The sequence below is a fragment of the Scophthalmus maximus genome, chromosome 5 (assembly GCF_022379125.1).
Source record: "Scophthalmus maximus strain ysfricsl-2021 chromosome 5, ASM2237912v1, whole genome shotgun sequence".
In the NCBI taxonomy this organism is placed as follows: Eukaryota; Metazoa; Chordata; class Actinopteri; order Pleuronectiformes; family Scophthalmidae; genus Scophthalmus; species Scophthalmus maximus.
Window position 1 is genome coordinate 14,610,001 of NC_061519.1, and position 18,208 is coordinate 14,628,208.

At 45.5% G+C, this 18,208-nt stretch overlaps 1 protein-coding gene and 2 long non-coding RNA genes across 6 annotated transcripts in view; 2 read left to right on the forward strand and 1 right to left on the reverse strand.

Moving 5' to 3' along the window:
* LOC124850034 overlaps positions 1-3,791 on the forward strand; it is a 115,909-nt gene extending 112,118 nt beyond the window's left edge. For both annotated transcript variants that reach the window (XR_007030795.1, XR_007030794.1), the window contains exon 4: positions 3,670-3,791. This is a non-coding gene — a long non-coding RNA (uncharacterized LOC124850034). The remainder of the gene's footprint in view (positions 1-3,669) is intronic.
* The window catches only part of epha4b (eph receptor A4b), a 78,146-nt gene that overhangs the window by 33,211 nt on the left and 26,727 nt on the right, over positions 1-18,208 (reverse strand). For all 3 annotated transcript variants that reach the window (XM_047332198.1, XM_035635867.2, XM_047332197.1), the window contains exons 6-9: positions 7,458-7,613; positions 3,586-3,921; positions 2,599-2,711; positions 1,326-1,488 (exon numbers count right to left, since the gene is read on the reverse strand). In XM_047332198.1, coding sequence (XP_047188154.1) covers positions 1,326-1,488; positions 2,599-2,711; positions 3,586-3,921; positions 7,458-7,613 — 768 coding nt within the window. The remainder of the gene's footprint in view (positions 1-1,325; positions 1,489-2,598; positions 2,712-3,585; positions 3,922-7,457; positions 7,614-18,208) is intronic.
* LOC118311758 lies at positions 3,829-17,040 on the forward strand. The gene is made up of 3 exons (XR_004794065.1): positions 3,829-3,926; positions 5,606-5,671; positions 16,921-17,040. It is a non-coding gene; the product is annotated as an uncharacterized LOC118311758 (long non-coding RNA).

Below are 18,208 nucleotides of genomic sequence, written 5' to 3' on the forward strand. Positions count from 1 at the left end.
TCAAAACAAATACCCCATTTATCTGGCTTAGCTAAGCATGAGTGGGTACGTGTGTGTGTCTGTGTACTGTATATGTGAATGTGTGTGTATGTGTGTCGGAGGCAAATGAATGCCTCTAGGCAGGCACAGATAAGCATTGATCCCCTTTACATTTACTGGTGCACTCATACGCAGCCTTCTTTAACAATCAATAGAATCGATCTGATTAGATAACCTTGAGATGATTGCTGCGAGGGAGGGGGGGGGGTCCAGCCGAATCGGGCAGATCCTGTACTATTCTGCTCTGAACTTGAGTGTGAACCTCTTGTATCTGTAGACCAGTGATACCCAACCTGGGTTTTGGGCTCCAAACAGTCGGTCGCAGGCACAGGCACTTTCACGCTCTCATTACAGATATGTGTTGCAAAAACCCAGCCCAGCCTTTATTGATTATTGAATGATTAGTGGGTTAATGTGTGCCTGTTGTATGCTACACAGACAATCTATAGTGCAGCGCTATACATTAACTGATGTACCCCCCCCCCCCCCCCCCCCCCCCCCCACCGCCTGCATAGCCTGTCTGTCTGGAGCACATTATGGGGCCCGAAAAGCAGAAAATCATAGAGCACATAACGAGGAGATAATGAATGTGGAGGTCAGCAAACAAAGGAAAAAAAGGACAGAGAACTTGAAAACACCACGGCAGAGATATAGCACAGCGTGGGCATAGCATGGATCTCTCTTTGGTGTCTCCTCTCCGTCTTTCCATAAGTGTATGTATGGAATATACATTCCTACATGTGAGTGGCCAGGCTCCTTTTTACAGAAAAAAGGAACAAATGTTGTGCTCCACATATCACTGGCTGCAGGAGGACAGATTTGTCCTGACACATGATTCACCCAAGCTAAACAGTCGAGTTTAGATGAATTCACCGAATGGCAGCGGTATACCTCAGGACGCCAGGTGGTTTTATTCTTGAATTCGCAGCTGTTATCGTGATTTCTGACTGGGGCAGACGGATTCTCTTTCCTTTGTTGTGGAATGGGGATGTCTCCTTTTGCCTGATGTGTATTCGAGGATCCTTTTCAGATACTATTGCTATTTTACAACCATGCAGTGGATTGATTTAGACTGCAGGACGGTGAATCAGGCTCTTACTACACTTGAAATAATATGGCAATACTCTGTCCTATGTTGTTAATCTTTCTGCTGTTGTGTTGTGCAAACTATTTTCAAAGGTGCCACAGCTGAAATGCGCAGGTACATTTTAAAAAGTAGAAATAAGATGAAAACTGGAAACAAAGAAAACTTAAATGACCAATTGGTCTTTTGTTTATGGCTTTACCTTCGTGGCTGGTTTCCAATTCGATCTCTCCACCGTAGCTCCCGTAGCCGCCGTCGGTTCGAGCCCTGACCCTGAACACGTATGTGGTCCCCGGCTTCAGCCCGTCCACTGTCATCATGTTGGAGCGAGTCTTCAAAACGGTGTAGTTCTGCTCCCGCTGGTTCTGAAGTGCGTGAGGTGGAGACAATTAAATACCACGTTCACTCGATAAAACTAAGTGTCAGAGAAATAAAAAGGATTATGGATAAAAGAGGGCCGAGGATATAGATATACTCTAGAGGGCTATACACTGTAAAGAGGAATGGTCTGTGGTATCGAGAGAGACAGAAACAAAATTGGAACGTCTGAAAATAATAGAAAGCTCAAATTGTTGAATGTAAATGTCTCCAGGGGCCAAATACACCTCACTAAGTTTTCATTTGTTCATCACTGGACCATTTGGTCGCATTTATACATGAGCATCTGCCAGGTCCCAAATCTTATCCTCTCTACTCTTGGGGGCAATATGCAGTCATGCACGGCCTGTTACGCTTCGCTCCTCGATTACCTTGTAGGTGTGTGTCTGTGTGTGGATGTGTGTGTGTGTGTGTGTGTGTGTGCGTGTGTGTGCATGACGCACAGTTAAAAAACCCGTGTGCAGGTAGGAGGATAAATGAAGAATAAGTGTGTCTGTCAGTAAGCTGATCCCCTGCAGAGAGGCTGATACTCCACCTAATGGAAGACACTCTACAACACGGATTAACACTATTTTACGGCTATTGCGCGCACACACACACACACGCACACAAGCTTAATTTCATCACCTTGGCCATGTTTTACGAGTTAAGTTCGACAGATGTGTGGTTAATTGGCTCGGTGTGAGCAGTAGGGGACGTGAGGGATAAGGTGATGGAGACTGAGAGATTGAAGGAAAGAGAGAGAGAGAGAGATAGAGAGATGTTTGGGATGAACTAGTGATTAAAGACACACCCTAAGACTAAGCCATGACATGTAGATGAAGAGCTCAAGAGGGGGAAAGCATGTTAAATAACCTTAAAATAAACCTTTATTAAATGTTCTGGTCAAGCTGCAAAAATGCTGGACCCTACACGTCCCATAATCCAAAATGACAACATCTTTTTCCTTCACCCTTTCCTGCCTGGTAAACACCCATGTCAACACAGGATTGTAATGCAGGCTTTCTTTTCAGTTTGCTCCAAGACAGATCATCATGCGTGAAATTAGTAGTGTGCCTCTTTAAATGTGAACGTGTTTGTGCGCGTGTCTTTCTCACCTTCTCATAGTAGATGACCTCATATTCCACAATCGCCCCGTTGGGTCTCTCCGGTCCCTGCCAGGCCAAAGTCACGCTGTCCTTGCTCCGCCTCTCCTTCAGCACTACGCTTACTGTAGAGAAACAAAGAGAAGGAGGTGAAAGCGTGAGCAACAGAGAGATGTGGGGGAAAAAAGAAAAACAGCATGAAGAGGTCGAGGGAGCGGGCTGTGAGGGCGAGGGGAGAGATGGATACCCCTCTGTGCTATAATGAGACGAATGACTCATTTGAAATGCGTAATTTTGCTACTGAGCTCACAAGGTGTTTTATTTTACACAAGTGTGATTACAGTGTCGTGCGATGTGTGACCTGCGTGTGTCTGGTGTGTGATCCTTCCTACCCACGTCGGTGTGGGTTGAAAGTGCGTGTTCGCAAGTGCTTGTGTGCGTATAAATGTATGTGTGTGTAATGGGCTGTGCTAGAGAGTAGTGACATCTCACTGAGGTTAACAACCTCCTACGCCCTCCCACCCCCGCAGTTTTGCGCACACACATTTGTAGTGTGAGTCCTATTAGTTATCACCCCCCTGTCATTTCCACTTCTCTTGCACCAATTTCCCACAGTCCCACACTTTGACAGTATGAATATATATATATGTGTACCCAGAGGTGTCATTTTGAGGGATCAGAGTGATGCAGCACAGCAGTTATTTTACAGTTGCCTGATGTTATCTGCGAGGACGCTGCAATCAGGAGTCAATTTTGAAAAATACACGCTTCCCTGTCCCACCAATTCCCAGTTCGGAGTGATGAGTGTGTTCTTCCCCAGAGGATTTTTTTTCTCTTATCAGCCTTTAAAGGCTGATATCACTGAAATCCTGCAGAAAGTTTTTCCTGCTATCTAAACCTGAAAATACCCTACCACAAATAAAAAATTATGATATGAAGGAACCTTCTGCCTCAACAAAATTCTGCATTTTTCCCCCCAGCATGTGTGTATGTCCTCACCTGTTTGTGACGTGGTGATGTTGATGACTACTGTTCCTCTGGGTGTTGGACTCAAGTCTGACACGCCGTTCTGGCTCTCAACAGTGAAGCTGTAGTTGGAGTCCGGCTGCAGGTCGGTGACCAGCACGGTGGCAGAAGAGAGACCGAACTGCCTGGGGACAAAATGGACGCTGCTACCACATGGAGTGCACTTCTTGCCGTCGCCGGAGCACTTCCTGCAGTGGAGGCTGTAGGTGATGTCTCCCCGACCTCCCGTCTCTCTGGGTGGCGACCACTCCAGGGTCACGCAGGTCTCGTTCACTGTGGAGATGGGGTTCTCTGGTGCAGACGGCGGACCTGAGGTAAGAAACACGCTAGAGATGTATTTCTCTGAACTCGTAAAAATGATTTTCTCTTACCTTGAATAAACAGGGAAAAAAAATCACCAAAGCCATTTTGTGAATTATTGAGGTCTCGTAAACTCGACCGGTTTAGCTTTACACTCTTAGAACTCAGTCAGACGCATGATAGAAAGAAAGACATAATATTGATGCAACCAGATAAACCAGAGATATCTTCTTTATATTCACCATGTTGCAGGTCACCTGCTGGCAGTTTGCTCAGAGATGCAGGTGTGTTGTGTAGCCTTGAGCCACTAGCCTCAGGCAGAGCTGCTGAGCAGGCTGCAGTACAGAGGTCTGGTATAGAGGTCAGCTTCAGGCCGATCTACACTGACTCAAGTGATGTCACTTCAGGCGATTTTTCAGATTTCATGCAGCTCCCCCTGGAGCCACAGGCGGCGGCGTACAACTTGTTTGACTCTTAAAAACATCATACTCCACAGCACTACTAGTGGTCAAAAACTCTACAGGGTACCTTTAATGTTGCCAAACAAAAACAGGTACTGACGTATGGCTCACTGTGCCCACTAAAACCATGCCGTCCCAGCATGCAAGTGGTGAGAAGCATGGTGCAACCCGAGCTTTTGCATCACTCCTTATCAGTGCGAGCTCATTAAAAATATATTATTGATTGATGTTCATTTTTTAGCCGCCAAATGTACATTCTCTGAGCGGGCATTGTCTTCATGTTCATTACAAAATTAACAGAAGTTTCTATTAAAAACAGAATTCACATTGACTGACTTCAGCCAGAGGTTGGACACTTAGACTGACTAGAGGAGCCTGGCTGATTCTAAATGTGACAGCATGAAAATATACATCACTTCCAAAGTTGAAATCCATCTTTAAAGTGACCTCCCATGATGTTGAATATCAGACTCCAGACTGCAGGGAGGTTGTTTAGTTTTTTTGTTTTTTTGACCATGTGAAGGTAACTGATACTCTGCGGGGCTGCACTGCAGACAATAAATAGTGAGTGGACAATGATCTATTGAAAGTGCCCCGAGTCATTTTCTCATGAGTCAGGTACATTTTATGATTTAGAGTTGTTGATATTTCTCTGAACTCCGGCTGAAATGATTAGTGTATCGCCGAGTCAGAGTCCAAAAAGTGCGTCGGTAATCATTCTCAAGCGAGCAGAGACGGAGCGACAAACAAATGTTCTTATATTTAACATATATGAGACGTTCGGTTGACGTTTGTTGATGATGCATACATTAAAAGGTCCATTCATTTTAAATATGACTGAAGAAGCAAATTTGTCTCTAAACCTCAGAGTTTAAAATTCCACTGTGCTTTGCGCAAGTACTTAATTCTCAGCCTCGTAGACAGGAACGCATGTATGTGCTATTTCATTGTACGTGGTCGAAATAAGAGATGCCGGACAAAATGAAATAGGACAGATCAAAGTGTAGCATGTGTGTGTGTGTGTGTGTGTGCGTGTGCCTGTGTGTGTGTGTGTACGTGTGTGTACGTGAATCAAAGAGGTATCACCCTGCCAGACCTCAGAGGTGCTGTTCAAATGAATTAGCAGGCTGCAGGGTTTATTTCTTCACCCAGTGCTGTAGTTTCTTTAAAACACATTGTCCGACTGCTTGTGAGTCTACATCTGGGCCTTGCCTCTGCTTTTTCTTTGGCAGATCAGTATTAAATATCGCCAAGATGGTCAGTTTGAGCGCACCGCAAACCTCCGACACATAGTCAAGGTAAGTGTGTGCCATGTCAGTGTTATTGGATGGGGTAAAGAAACCACTGATTGCCGGTTGCTCACAGTGCAGTGTGGTGCAGATATCTGAACCATTCGTAAATTTGGCAGTAGATGCCGATTTGGCCTGACATCTCATCAGGCCCTGGCTAAGTAGAGAGCCCCCAGGGGGCCTGCAGGCAGAGCCTGAGACTTTCCTGATTAGCTTTCCCAGTGGCGAAACGTCTCTGAAGTGCAAGCGTGATGGGGGATGGCTGAGCGCGGGCATCGGGGATAGGGGCCATGCTGCCGATAATCGAGGCTGTCAGTCATAAATCTGCTGAAAGGATGTGCTGACTGAGCCGGCTAATTTCTTTTTCTTCCTCCCCCCGCTGCCCCAGGCCACACCTAACTGTCCATCATCATTGTTTCTACTGATCGGCCTTTTATGACATTTAAATTATATGCCTCTGATAGTCCACTATTTCCCCCCACTGTTCTATTCATCGCCCTTTTCTTAAGTGTCAGTCTCCATGTCTCTCACCTTTTCTCCCCTCAGTCCTGCCTAGTGCTCTCCACCAGTCGAGGGAGGGAGCGCGCCCGCGCATGCATGTGTATGTGTGTGTGTGTGTGTGTGTGTGTGTGTGCGCGCACATACATGTTTGAACAAACCGTTACTCATTTCCACCTGATAACACCTGTCACATCTCACCTGCTGCACTGATTAACGAGTGTAATCTACCAAAACCTGATAGTGGGTTTGGGTGTGTGTGAGTGTGTGTGTGTGTGTGTGTGTGTTTGTGTGTGTGTGTGTGCGCGCACGTACGCGAGCGAGCGCGTGTGAGAGGACCATATTTTTTTAGTTCAGTCTCTCCCTCCTCATCCCTCCGTCTATCTCAATCCATCTTTTCTGCCCCTGTCTTTTGCTCCATCTGCCCTCCTACTCCTTTCTACTCTCCTCCGTCTATGTTCGCGAGGATGTGCTCTGGTCCCTCGGGCTCTTTGTGTGTGTACGTTTGTGTTTTGCAATGCGTCTCTGCTTCCTCCCACTGTACAAAAAATGAAGCCAAAATATCCCAGATCCAGATCCTGCCATTTTGCACTTGTGATGTTATTTGGAGCCAGAGTTTGCAAGGTAGCGATTGGGGAGTGGAGCTGAAGCATGTAGGTCCTGTCCTGTACACCCGCACGACCAATCGCAAGTCAGTGTCACGTCAATCAGGACGTCTCGTCCCATTTTTTTTTTATTTTTTTCAAATAACAAATGAAAACAAAACTTATGACAAAAAAATAACACTTGAATCAGTGTGAAAAGAACGACCCTAAATGATAATAGACCATCTGTAGGAAAAAAGATTTAGTGTGTCCCACCTGCTAAAATAGGGGGGGGGGGGACATATGGCCTTTACTGCAGCCAGCCACCCAGGGGTGATTGTAAGTAAGTAATACACATGGATGTGTGTGTGTGTGTGTGTGTGTGCGTGTCGTATGTATGTATGTATTTCTAGTGTTTACTAATCCAATAGCAAACTAAGAAAAGGATGGATGTATTATAAATTAATAAATGCAAAACTGCCGTGCAATGTAAATTCCTACAGGAATACACTGCAGATTAATCAAATGAAATGTCGTCCAGTCATTGTAATTGTAAAGCACTGTACAACATAACATGTAAACCTCCACATGCAAATATTTGATTATGTATGCAGCATGCAGGCGCCAAATTAGCCTCCATCTTCATCGCTGCATCTGTGGCTAACACGATGTACGCGTGTTTGCGTTTTTGCCAGCGGTTCCTTTTCACTCACGTGTGCAGGCCATTGAGCGTGGGTCGCTCTCAGCCCGGTAGAAACTCTTCTCACAAACACACTCGACTGCTTGTTCCTGCGGGGACGAGCTGTGGGGAGGGCATTTGGTGCAGTAGGCGTCTGTGGCAGAAGCCTTGTAGGTACCAGGTCTGCATGCTGAGCGAGGAGACAGACAAACACAGGGTTAGCAGGTGCGAAAATGCAACCACACGCGTCAATAGACATCAGACATGAAGACTTTTTAAGTTTTAAAATGTTCTAGACAGGGTAAACTGCTGCTAAATGCTTTGAAGGGTCACAACTGTAAGATAGCATTGAAATGTTCTTTCTAATGTATGAAAAATATGATGAAGGCCGCAGATTAGAAAACAACCTCTTCCTCTGTACTTTTCCACTCTCCATACACCTTGGAATAGGAAGAATAAAGTTGTCCAAGAAATCCCCCCCTTGGCTACAAATGCTTTTAGGGATAATTCCAGTTTTTTACGAGCCTGTTCCCGTTTTTTTAGTTGTGTCCATCATTTGTGTCGGTTACCATGACATTATACTTGCCAAAGTAAATTGTTGAGCACTTGGAACGCTGCAAAATTGCCAAAAAAAAAGAACGAAAAATCATGAGACAAGGAACACAGGAAATCACATCATCTGACAGGATTGAAACAAATGCTCAGGGTTCTCCAGACTTCACTAGATGAGGGCAAACAGAGAAGTTATTACCCAGAATGCCTGTTTAAACATCCATCGCAGTTAACTGACAGTCCCTCGTTCAACTTCTATTTAACTTCTACTGTGTTTTTTTTGTTGTTGTCCCAACTGACAATCAAGGTTGTTCCTCTAAGCGTGTGTGAAGATAACAGAATCAGAAAAGAAGATTCAAATATGAACAAAAATACAAAATTACTTGAGGAGTTACGCTGCAACAAGGGCACTACAGATACTGATATAGGTCATAAGATGTGCTGTGGAGCACCCATGGCAAAGAAGAAGAAGAAAACAGAGTCTGATTTAATGTGTTGTGACACCGGAGGTTCATCCGGCTGAAGGCCCGTATAACCACAGAGTTGTACAGTATAAAAACAAAGTGCGACAACAGATCAACTGCCATTCCAGTTATATAAGCATTAGATCTCCAGGCAGCCAGGGGAACAAACACACACAGCTGCCGTCACACCAATACACACATTATCACTGTAGCATAATGTGACTATTGCCGTGGCTGTTACAGTGGCTGCGTATTAGACATTATGTGGAGTCGTAAAACCGGGGAGGGAAAACTGTGCTGCCGCTCGAAAGCAGCGGCACGCCGAAATAGAACGGGGACTTGAATGATTCAATGATTTGAATCTTAGGCACTAAAATGGAATTCCTGACTTTCCCTTTGGTAATCTGAATATTGATCACGCACGTCTTCATTCATACGTTCGTAGGTTGCCTGGTATTCCCATCCTCGCAAGCCTTTTCTGCCACAGTGGTAAATAGAGTTGCAGGGTACAAAACCCCCCATGTAAGGAAAATGAGGGTGTTTCGAATACAATGCCCTGTGTGTGTTTCTCTGTGTGTGCGTGTGAGTGTATGTGTGTGTGCTGGGTTACATTGCAGACAGCACTAACTGTCTCTGATAGTGTGCGTGCGTGCCTGTGTGTGTGCGTGCCTGTGTGTGTGTGTGTGTGTAAATCGATTGGATCAATGATGCGTTACAATCCGCCAGGTGCTGATTGCATGTTCGTATGCTGAGCGCTTGTGTGTGGGAAGGTGTTAAGTATGCGGCTCGTGTGTATGTGAGTGCCGGTGTTAGAGAACGTGTGTGTGTGTGTGTGTGTGTGTGTTTGTGTGAACGTGTGTGTTTGCTTGCTGATTGCTTGTGCTGGTGGTGAAGGTCACGGATTTAATCAAGCTACATGTCACTCGTCCCAGAAAGGCTGTAAATTATCACACACACACACACACACAGACACACACACATTGTAATTTCATTGCTGTGGTTAACCTGCGGATAGAGGAATGGAAAAGTGGCCTAAAAGTAGTGTGATTTCTCACTGTGGTGGTAATTTCTTCCACCTGGACGCTGTGCTCACTTGCTTGCATACAGACAGTATTTTTAGGCAAATCATTCATCATAGGGGAGCAAAGTCCACTAGCACAATCCCCAAAAGACCTGAGAGAACACTGGAAAAAGGATGTGTGTTTGGGTGTAGGTTTGAAAGAGCGAGAGAAAGAAAAAAGAAAGAAACGAAGGAAAGAAAGAAAGGAAAGGGAGTGATAATTCTCAGAGGGTTTGTGCTCTCTTTCCTGCTTGCTGTCAACTTTCAAGGTAATGGCTGCCTATGTGCCGTGCGCGGATGTGTGTGTGTGTGTTCCTCTTGGCTGGGTTGTACGAGCATGGTGGAAAAGCAGCCTTTCTCCGGAGACGTTTCATCCGGAGAGTCCTGGCCCTGGGTGCCGGCCTGCCACGGAGGCACAAAGGACCCTGGTGCGAAGAGGACCGACAGGACGCCCCATGCCAGGCCTGGCGCCCGAACAACTGCCTGATCAAAAACCCTTTTGCAAGCGCGGGAGCTTGGCTGCTTCGAGTGGAGCTTCCTTCTCTTGTTCTGCTCTTTTCTACTCTGCTTTTCCACCTCGTTCTCACTCCGGTTTTTCTTTCTCTCTCAAAGTCCCCTCCTCTCTCTCTCTCTCTCACACTTTTCTAGCCTTTTTTTCTCTCGAGCTACTCCCAGTGTCTGCCCCATGGGAAATGTGTTACTTGACTTGGTTCCCTTATGATTAATGATTTACCATAGGTATAAAAAAAGGACAAGCAGGCTGAGGAAGTGCGACAGCGCTCACATAGAGCAGACAAACAGGTGAGGAAAAGTTTAGTCGCAAAAAGCTACAGGATGTTGTAGAACTATGAGCTGACTCCAGATTTGCCTCTTCTTCAAAGTGAGAGTTGACAATGCTGTATATACAGTAGTGTGTGTGTGTGTGTGAGAGAGAGAGAGAGAGAATGTGTGAGATGTGATCGTATGTGTTTATTCTAAAGACGAAGAGTGGCCTCAGATCCAGTATCTTATTAAATATTCATCCGGTCACCAGAGAGACTCAGTGTATTTACGCCAATCGATAGCTCTTAGATATGATATAGTACTGCTACTCAGGACACACCCTCAGTCACCACGCACTGATTGAGAAGGGAACAGCCCAACTGTCTCCTCTGGGAAAAGCACTGTGCACTGTGTCAGATGACTGACTCCTCTTCTCTTCTACAGAGCTTATTAGCATCTCTGAACGCTTTTCACAATTAGTGCTCCTTTTACTTATTTCATTCAACAGAAACTTAAAACGGGAAGATGCAAATCTTCCCATGATCAAAACGATCCTTCCCTAACTTCCTGCCGAGTGACAGATTGTAGTCCATCTACTTGTCTTTCTCACTCAGTTCCCTCAGGCCAGATTTATTCCATATAGCATGAAACGAATGCGATCTATTAGAACAAGCCTCCTCAGAGAAGTGGGCCAAAATGAACTGCACTGGGACGAACACGTCTCCTTCACAGAGACACATCCTTGCACATGCAGCCGTCACAGTTAATTTGAATGTACTGTTAAGTGGTCACCTGTGAGTATGGAGGCGGGCGACTGAACAAAAGGACAACACTGTTTCTAAGTCTGTCTCCTGACGCCGAGCTGCAGGTACGTGTGAGTGCGTCACGTGATGCTGAATAACATTTTGCAGTTGCTTGTGTGAACGACAGAAGCTGCTGACTGTACAGGTTCGGTTCAGGAAATGCATTCAGTGAGCATTAGGAAGGGCCTGTGCGGATTCACACTTAAGTGCGCACACACACGCGGGAACCCAAACCTGACAGTCACATTTGTTGTCACATTCAGCCAGGCGGCTCCGTACGTACGCAGCATCACATCAGCGGCACTTCTCTGAAACAAACACGTCCTCGGCCTCGCCGCAAGCTCCCTCCTCTCCTCCACGTGTCTTTGAAACCTTCCTGTTCCTTCAACTATTAATTGCTCTCTTCTCTCCTGCTTTATGCCACACTTGGTTTAAGTCAAACATTGGCTCCCCACCGGCTTTACCATAAAGGGCAGAAAGAGGATGGAAGTCGTGCGTGCACGTGTTTATGTTTGTGGAGGGGCGGGGGGTGCTATAGTGAGTGGAGTGTGTGCTTGTGTGTTTGCATGTGTGTCTCTCTGAGAGGGATGTTGTGTAAAGTTCGCTGGCCCAGGGGAGATGAGCTCCATAATGGTCACCATGGCAACAGGCTTTCAAGATGGAACCCTTCTAGTACCCCTTGAGTGCCACAGCTCCAGGAGCAGACAGCAGCGTGTGTGTGTGTGTGTTTGTGAATGTGCGTGTGTGTGTGTGGCCTACCCCGGCGTTAGTTGAGGCCAGCTACTTAAAAATTGATACATCAAGCGTCACTGGAGAAATGTGACGAGATTGAATGTGACGTCCTTTATGGCCACCGGGGTCGCATCTATATGTGTGTGTGTGTGTGTGTGTGTGTGTGTGTGTGTGGGTGTGTTTGAGTGTTTGTGCTTGTGTGTACATGCCCGTGAAACATGCTTTTGGTCAAATAGGCATGTCTTCATGCTGAACAAACTCTGGAGCCAAGTTGAAAAAGCGTGTGGATGTGTGAAAATAAACACACACATTTAGATGAAAACGGGTCATTGTATGATATGTGATGCGTCACAATATTAATGTGGCTTCACTGAACATTAGCGAGTTTTCAGTTCATCTTCTCAAAGCTGCAGCAGGAGCCTGACATGACACTTAATTACCTGCGAGTTTGTTTGTGTCGACAACAATACGTGGAAGTAATATGTTTCGGTGCGTGTGTTTCCGTGTGCATCACAAGGTTCTGTTTATAGAGGGCATAGCAGTGTGTGTGTGTGTGTGTGTGTGTGTGTGTGTGTGTGTGTGTGTGTGTGCACGTGTGTGTGTGCGTGTGTGTGCAATAGAGATGTCAGCACCAGGGTTCAGCCCCCTGCTGAGATCCTCTAATCCCTAATCGGAGTTCATAACAACCTTAAACACCATATATTCACCATTACTACTAATCCTGTGAAGCACAAGCACACACACACACATCGCCTGAGCATGGATTATCAAGAGTAACACCAACAGAAATTATTATTGTCATCACTTCACCAGTTAGCAAACAAGAGTTCTAAAAAATAAATTATAAGTAACAATAAAATATGTTAGCCCAAATCTGTTTATATTATATACAAACATGTTTAATGATTATTACATCCTTTGCCTTTGTGAATAAGAAAGACAGTTAGTGCTGTCTGCAGTTTAACCCGGCAACAAAGTCAATTTAGTTATTAAAATTCGGAAGTAAAAAGAAATATGTTTCAAATTGTGTGTAGTTTACTAATGCAATTTGATTATAATCATACTCCAATCTACAGGGAACATACAGTATTTATGACTTTCAGCGCTACGGTTGGGCCGCTGCTCTCTGGTGCAGAACGCCGGCACTTTGGATGTTTGCCGACGAATGTACCGGAATAGAAACAAACGTGAAGTCACTTTACTTTGACAGCTGATGGCCACTCAACATTTGATCATATTTCATGATTAGAGATTTTCTATTTCGACGAGAATTGAATTTGTGGCAGTAAAGGCCAGTGGAAAAATTGTTAATATCATGGCAGGAAGCGTGGGGCCAAACTGCTCCCTGAAAAATTATAGGCATTTACAGGTAATTAACTGCACAATTATGGTAAATCAACAAATATCAAGTGCTGAAAATATTTGTACAGACTGTCTTTTGATATGTACCAGGTGTTGAAAATGCCTGCCAGACTAATTTATTCTGTGTGTTGTCTGTGCACCTTCTATCAAACTTGTTCATTACATGAGAGGTAGCACAAGAGCCATGCGATATCTTGAAAGTCATGATGAATTCAAAACAAATACTGTACAGAAGCGTCTTTTTTCAGGGAAACAGAAGCAGGATCACGTGGTTGGTGAGCTGTTTCCACATGGAAGACATAGGCCTCCGTGATTGACATCTCAGGACAGACCCTCACTGTGTTTATGGTATCTTATGACTTCTCTGACCGACCAACCCACCCACCCACACACACTCACACACACACACAGACACACACACACATACACACACACACACACACACACACACACGCACACAGCCAGACCGGAAATGGTCTGTGATGTCCAGTACATGTAGCTTTCTGATCCACTCTTTGTTCACTGGATACCAGCCAATTACTGAGGGTGGCCAAGGGGAACTACGGGACGAAGCCCTCCCCCCCCCCCCCCCCCCCCCCCGCCTCATTCTGTCCACATCTTTCTTTTCTCTTGTCTTTCTCTGTTTCAGTTTTTCTCTCCCTCACTCTGTCTCCGTTTTCCCTTCTGTCCGTCTGGTTCTATTTTTCTGACTCTGTCCTCTTCTGCATGTGTCTCTTTGACCATCCCTACTTTATTCTTTATTTGTGTGTGTGTGTGTGTGTGTGTGTGTGTGTGTGTGTGTGTGTGTGTGTGTGTGCGCGTGTGTGCGAGAGAGAGAGAGAGAGAGAGAGACTGCCATTGTATGTGTGTCTTATTTCCCAGTGGGCTGTCTGTCATGCGTTGACCCTGACCTTCTCCAGAGCCCCTGCACAAATATTTACTCTCTCGCTGACAGGCACACACACACACACACACATACACAACCCCCCCCCCCCAAAAACCCCCCCCCAAAAAAACAGGGATAGATTTCTCAATTTCGGTGCAATTAAAGCAAACAAGCATATCTACACAGACACACACTTTTGTGGTGGTAATCCAAGCTGATGGCTCTCTAATTTTGAGCCAGAGTCTAAAAACAGATTAAATAGATACCAGGTGTGTGTGTGTTCTGTGTGAAAGGGGTCATGGGCAAGGGACAGAAAGACAGAGAGAGGGAGAAATACCATGACAGGCCTACAGAAGGAGTCTGTTGGGAGTTCACTTCACAGTCTGAATAACTGATTCTTCGGTCTTCTGTCAAGACAAAAGGCAAAACGAACACAAAGATTCACCATCTCCTTTTGAATTTTGCCACACAGACCTATCCACACAAAAACACAAAAAGCAAAAGCATGCATACACAGATGTAGACACGCACACACACACTCTCTCTTAGTACCTTAGACATCTTCCATGAAACCCAATTCACAGAACTTTAACACACTATCATCACACTCTCCCCAGATACTCTCCAGCAGAACACTCACACACACACACACAAACACACACTTTGTGCCACATAGCAGTAAACGTGCCCGCATCAGCCGGCCCCGTGACCAGCCGAGTGTGTGTAGGAGGAGCACTGCACCTCCTTTCCTCAGTCCATGTTATTTTCAGTTCATCACTCTCAATAATTCATCCTCTCTGGCGGAGTTGGAAAGGAGAGCCCCGTGCCTTTTTTCACTGTCACACACACTCACTCACACACACACACACACACACACACACACACACACACACACACACACACACACACACACACACACACACACACACACACACACTCACTCACACACACACACACACATGCACACACAGATTTGTCTGTCATATTCTCGTTGTCTTCAATCTGTGCAGGCAGTGGTCAACTTCATTTACTTGCTTGAAAATCAGCACTCACGTGTTCTACTGTTTTTCTGCACGAGAAAATCACAGCAGCATCTGAGTCCGTTCGATAAAGAACAAAAGTGGAGGAAATGCTAAGAAAGCGAAAGCTCAGAGTCAAAATAACTGATTAAGATCTGTGAATTTATTTTGTGTGTGTGTGTGTGTGTGTGTGTGTGTGTGTGTGTGTGTGTGTGTGTCCAAGTTCCCCTTTACTACCTGACAGATACTGCGCCCATTCAGCACCGCGTAGGAAGTGAAAGGGTGTCGGGCACAAAAGAGCCCCCGCTTGGGAAAATTGCCACAGCATGTTCCTTTTGTGCTCTCCATTATAAAATCTAAGCAGCTTGGGACCACGGGGGATTTTCATCTGACAAATAAATATTGAACAATCAATTAGTTCTATTGGCAGATGTGCTTATGAAGCAGCCTTACAAAGGTAATGACACTCACAGACGTCAGTGATGATCTTAGTTGTTTCTGACGTGTTGTCTTTGGCCTCTTTTGTCATTTGCTGCACGAGTCGCGTTGAATGTTAATTGATTCCTCAAAATGTGCACATTATTGTAATCTTTTTTCTGACAGAAGATGTTCTCCAATCGTTCACCTCTTACAATGGAGTATCACCTATCACACATTAATGGGCAGACTTCTCAAAATCAACAACCTCTTTCAATTTTCAAAAAAGCACCGTTTTGGATCTGTCACTGTCCAGTCTGCCGCTGTGCATTTACTATCAGCAGCAATTGTTGCAAAGTATCCATGGATGTACTGACAGCTACCACTCAGGCGAGTTCCGGAGTTCTTAGGATAAGTCCTATAAGTCCTTTTCCGGTAGTTGTGCGCCGATTATTTTTTTAATTTAATTGTATGTTTTTCAGATAATGAGTCAAACATAATTTGAAAAGATGTGTGTGAGGTATGTTTGTTCTAAATGTAGTATTATGATAAGAATGTGATGTATACATATTGCATCAGTTGGATGCTAAGGACACTAATGTACCATAACTCCCTCCATGAGCTTCAGCTGCTGACCGTGTTGATAAGCCACATAAATAGGCCAAATTACAATAACTTATTTCCTGTGGATTTCACAGCACCGACATGCACCTATATCTTTCATCTAGTGCAGAACATTTGCCTCATTTCTCTGCAGCCGCTGTAGAAACGTTCCATTCAAACCTGTAATGCAGCAGCAGCTGTTCTAAACACCCACATGTAAAAATAAAACACAGTCCATAGTCTCTAATTAGGCTCGTGCGTAACCATTCTTTGTCCATTTGAATTTTCTGAATGGTTCCTCCTGGCTGTAGAATCTAAAGTGCAGCAGTACAGCATCAGAAAGCGGGCGTCGTGTTTGGAGCTGAGCAGTAACGTAATAGCTATGCAACAGCGGCCCAATCAGCCTGACAGGCCAATCGTACATCTGGAAGCCATCCATGAAGTAGAAAGAGAGAAAAGGGAGGGGGCATGAGGGGAAGGGGTCAATGGCTGCTTTCCTGTTCCTGTGCGTGCACGCCTCCTCCTCGCACACTCACCTCTCCTGAAACCTTTCAGATCTTGGATGGAGCGAACTGGAAATTCATCTCTAAATGTTGAAATTACAAACTTTCCCAAGAGCACACACGTGTTTATCACTAGCTGGAACACAACAGCATAGGAAACGCAGCCAATTAATGACAACTGCACCCAGAGGAGTCCCGCTCTGCCCTCTCCACCTCTCTCCTCCGCCGCTGCGTCTGTCTGTAGGGAATAGTGCTATATGCGGATGTGAAGAGTTGAAACATGCCTTAACAGTTTCTCAGTCCTTGGCCTGCTTTTCCTTCCTTTTCTCTGCAGGTTTGCTCACCCAGCACAACCCACTGCACCAGACTCCACTGAGCTATATGACGTCCCGTCTCCCAAAGCCACCTCGACGTCCAGGGCTTTCACTGTGGCCTACACCTCGGCGGTGCAAACGCCACCTTGGTGCTAAAGGGTGGCTTTTGGCAACTCGGGTGGGTTATGTCTGGTGAGCGATCCACCATGGTGAGAGAGGAGCTACGCACTGGGAGGCTCTGTGTGAATAGACATTATCTGGGTCAGTGCTGTGTGGGTATGTAGACGGGGACTGTGGTGTGCAGAGGATATAGCTGGAGTGGCTAAGCCTTTGTGATTTTGTGTGTCATTTATTCAAACACAAAAGAGAGGAGATGAGAAGGAGGGAGGGCAAAAGGGATGGAGTTAAGGAGGGACACGAGAGAGTGGAGATGAAGGCGAATAAAGGAGGAATGGTGGCAAAGGTGGCCGTCATTATCCAAATAAATGAAAAGTGAAGTCGGACAGGCGGAGCGGCAGAAAGACGCTCAGGTAGAAGCACAGATGACTGGCCTTTACTTGGCCCACATATCCGTTTGTCCTATAAGGACATCCGTCTAGTAATGACACCCTGCTGCCTAACACTTCCACAGCTTAATGCCCTAATGCCTGCAGCAGTGTACAGACCAACACAAACACACATATTGTACGGACTGTATACACACAAACAATCGCTTTACTCGCTGTCTAAATCCTTCTGTTAGCCGCCCACTCCTTTCCTACCCGCACCTTTGTGCTCTCAAGCTCCCTGAGCTGCCACCAAGAGAAGAGCAGGGGAATGAGAGGTGTGTGTGTATGTGTGTGTATGTATGTATGTGTGTGTGTGTGTGTGTGTGTGTGTGTGTGTGTGTGTGTGTGTGTGTGTGTGTGTGAGAGAGAGAGAGAGAGAGAACATACTAAATGTAAGAGGGAGCCCTTGACCTTCAAAGGTCTGTATGTGATCAACATAAAAATGCTCACTTTACCTGCTGCCTCCACTGAACACACACACACACACACACACACATACACAAACACATACCCCTCTGTTGTAAGGATAGAGGCAGAGATCAAGCTCAGTGTTGGAGAGGCAATAAAGAATGGCAGCTTCCCTACTGAGCCTCCAACACACACACACACACACACACACACACACACACACACACTGTAAATGAGTAAATCTCTTTCACAGGTGCGAAGATTAGCCTTTTCCTACATCTGTTTCCAGCTCAAGCTTTTCATTTTGAGCAGAGACTGCAATCCTCTTATGAGATATAAAGTGTATTGTGCC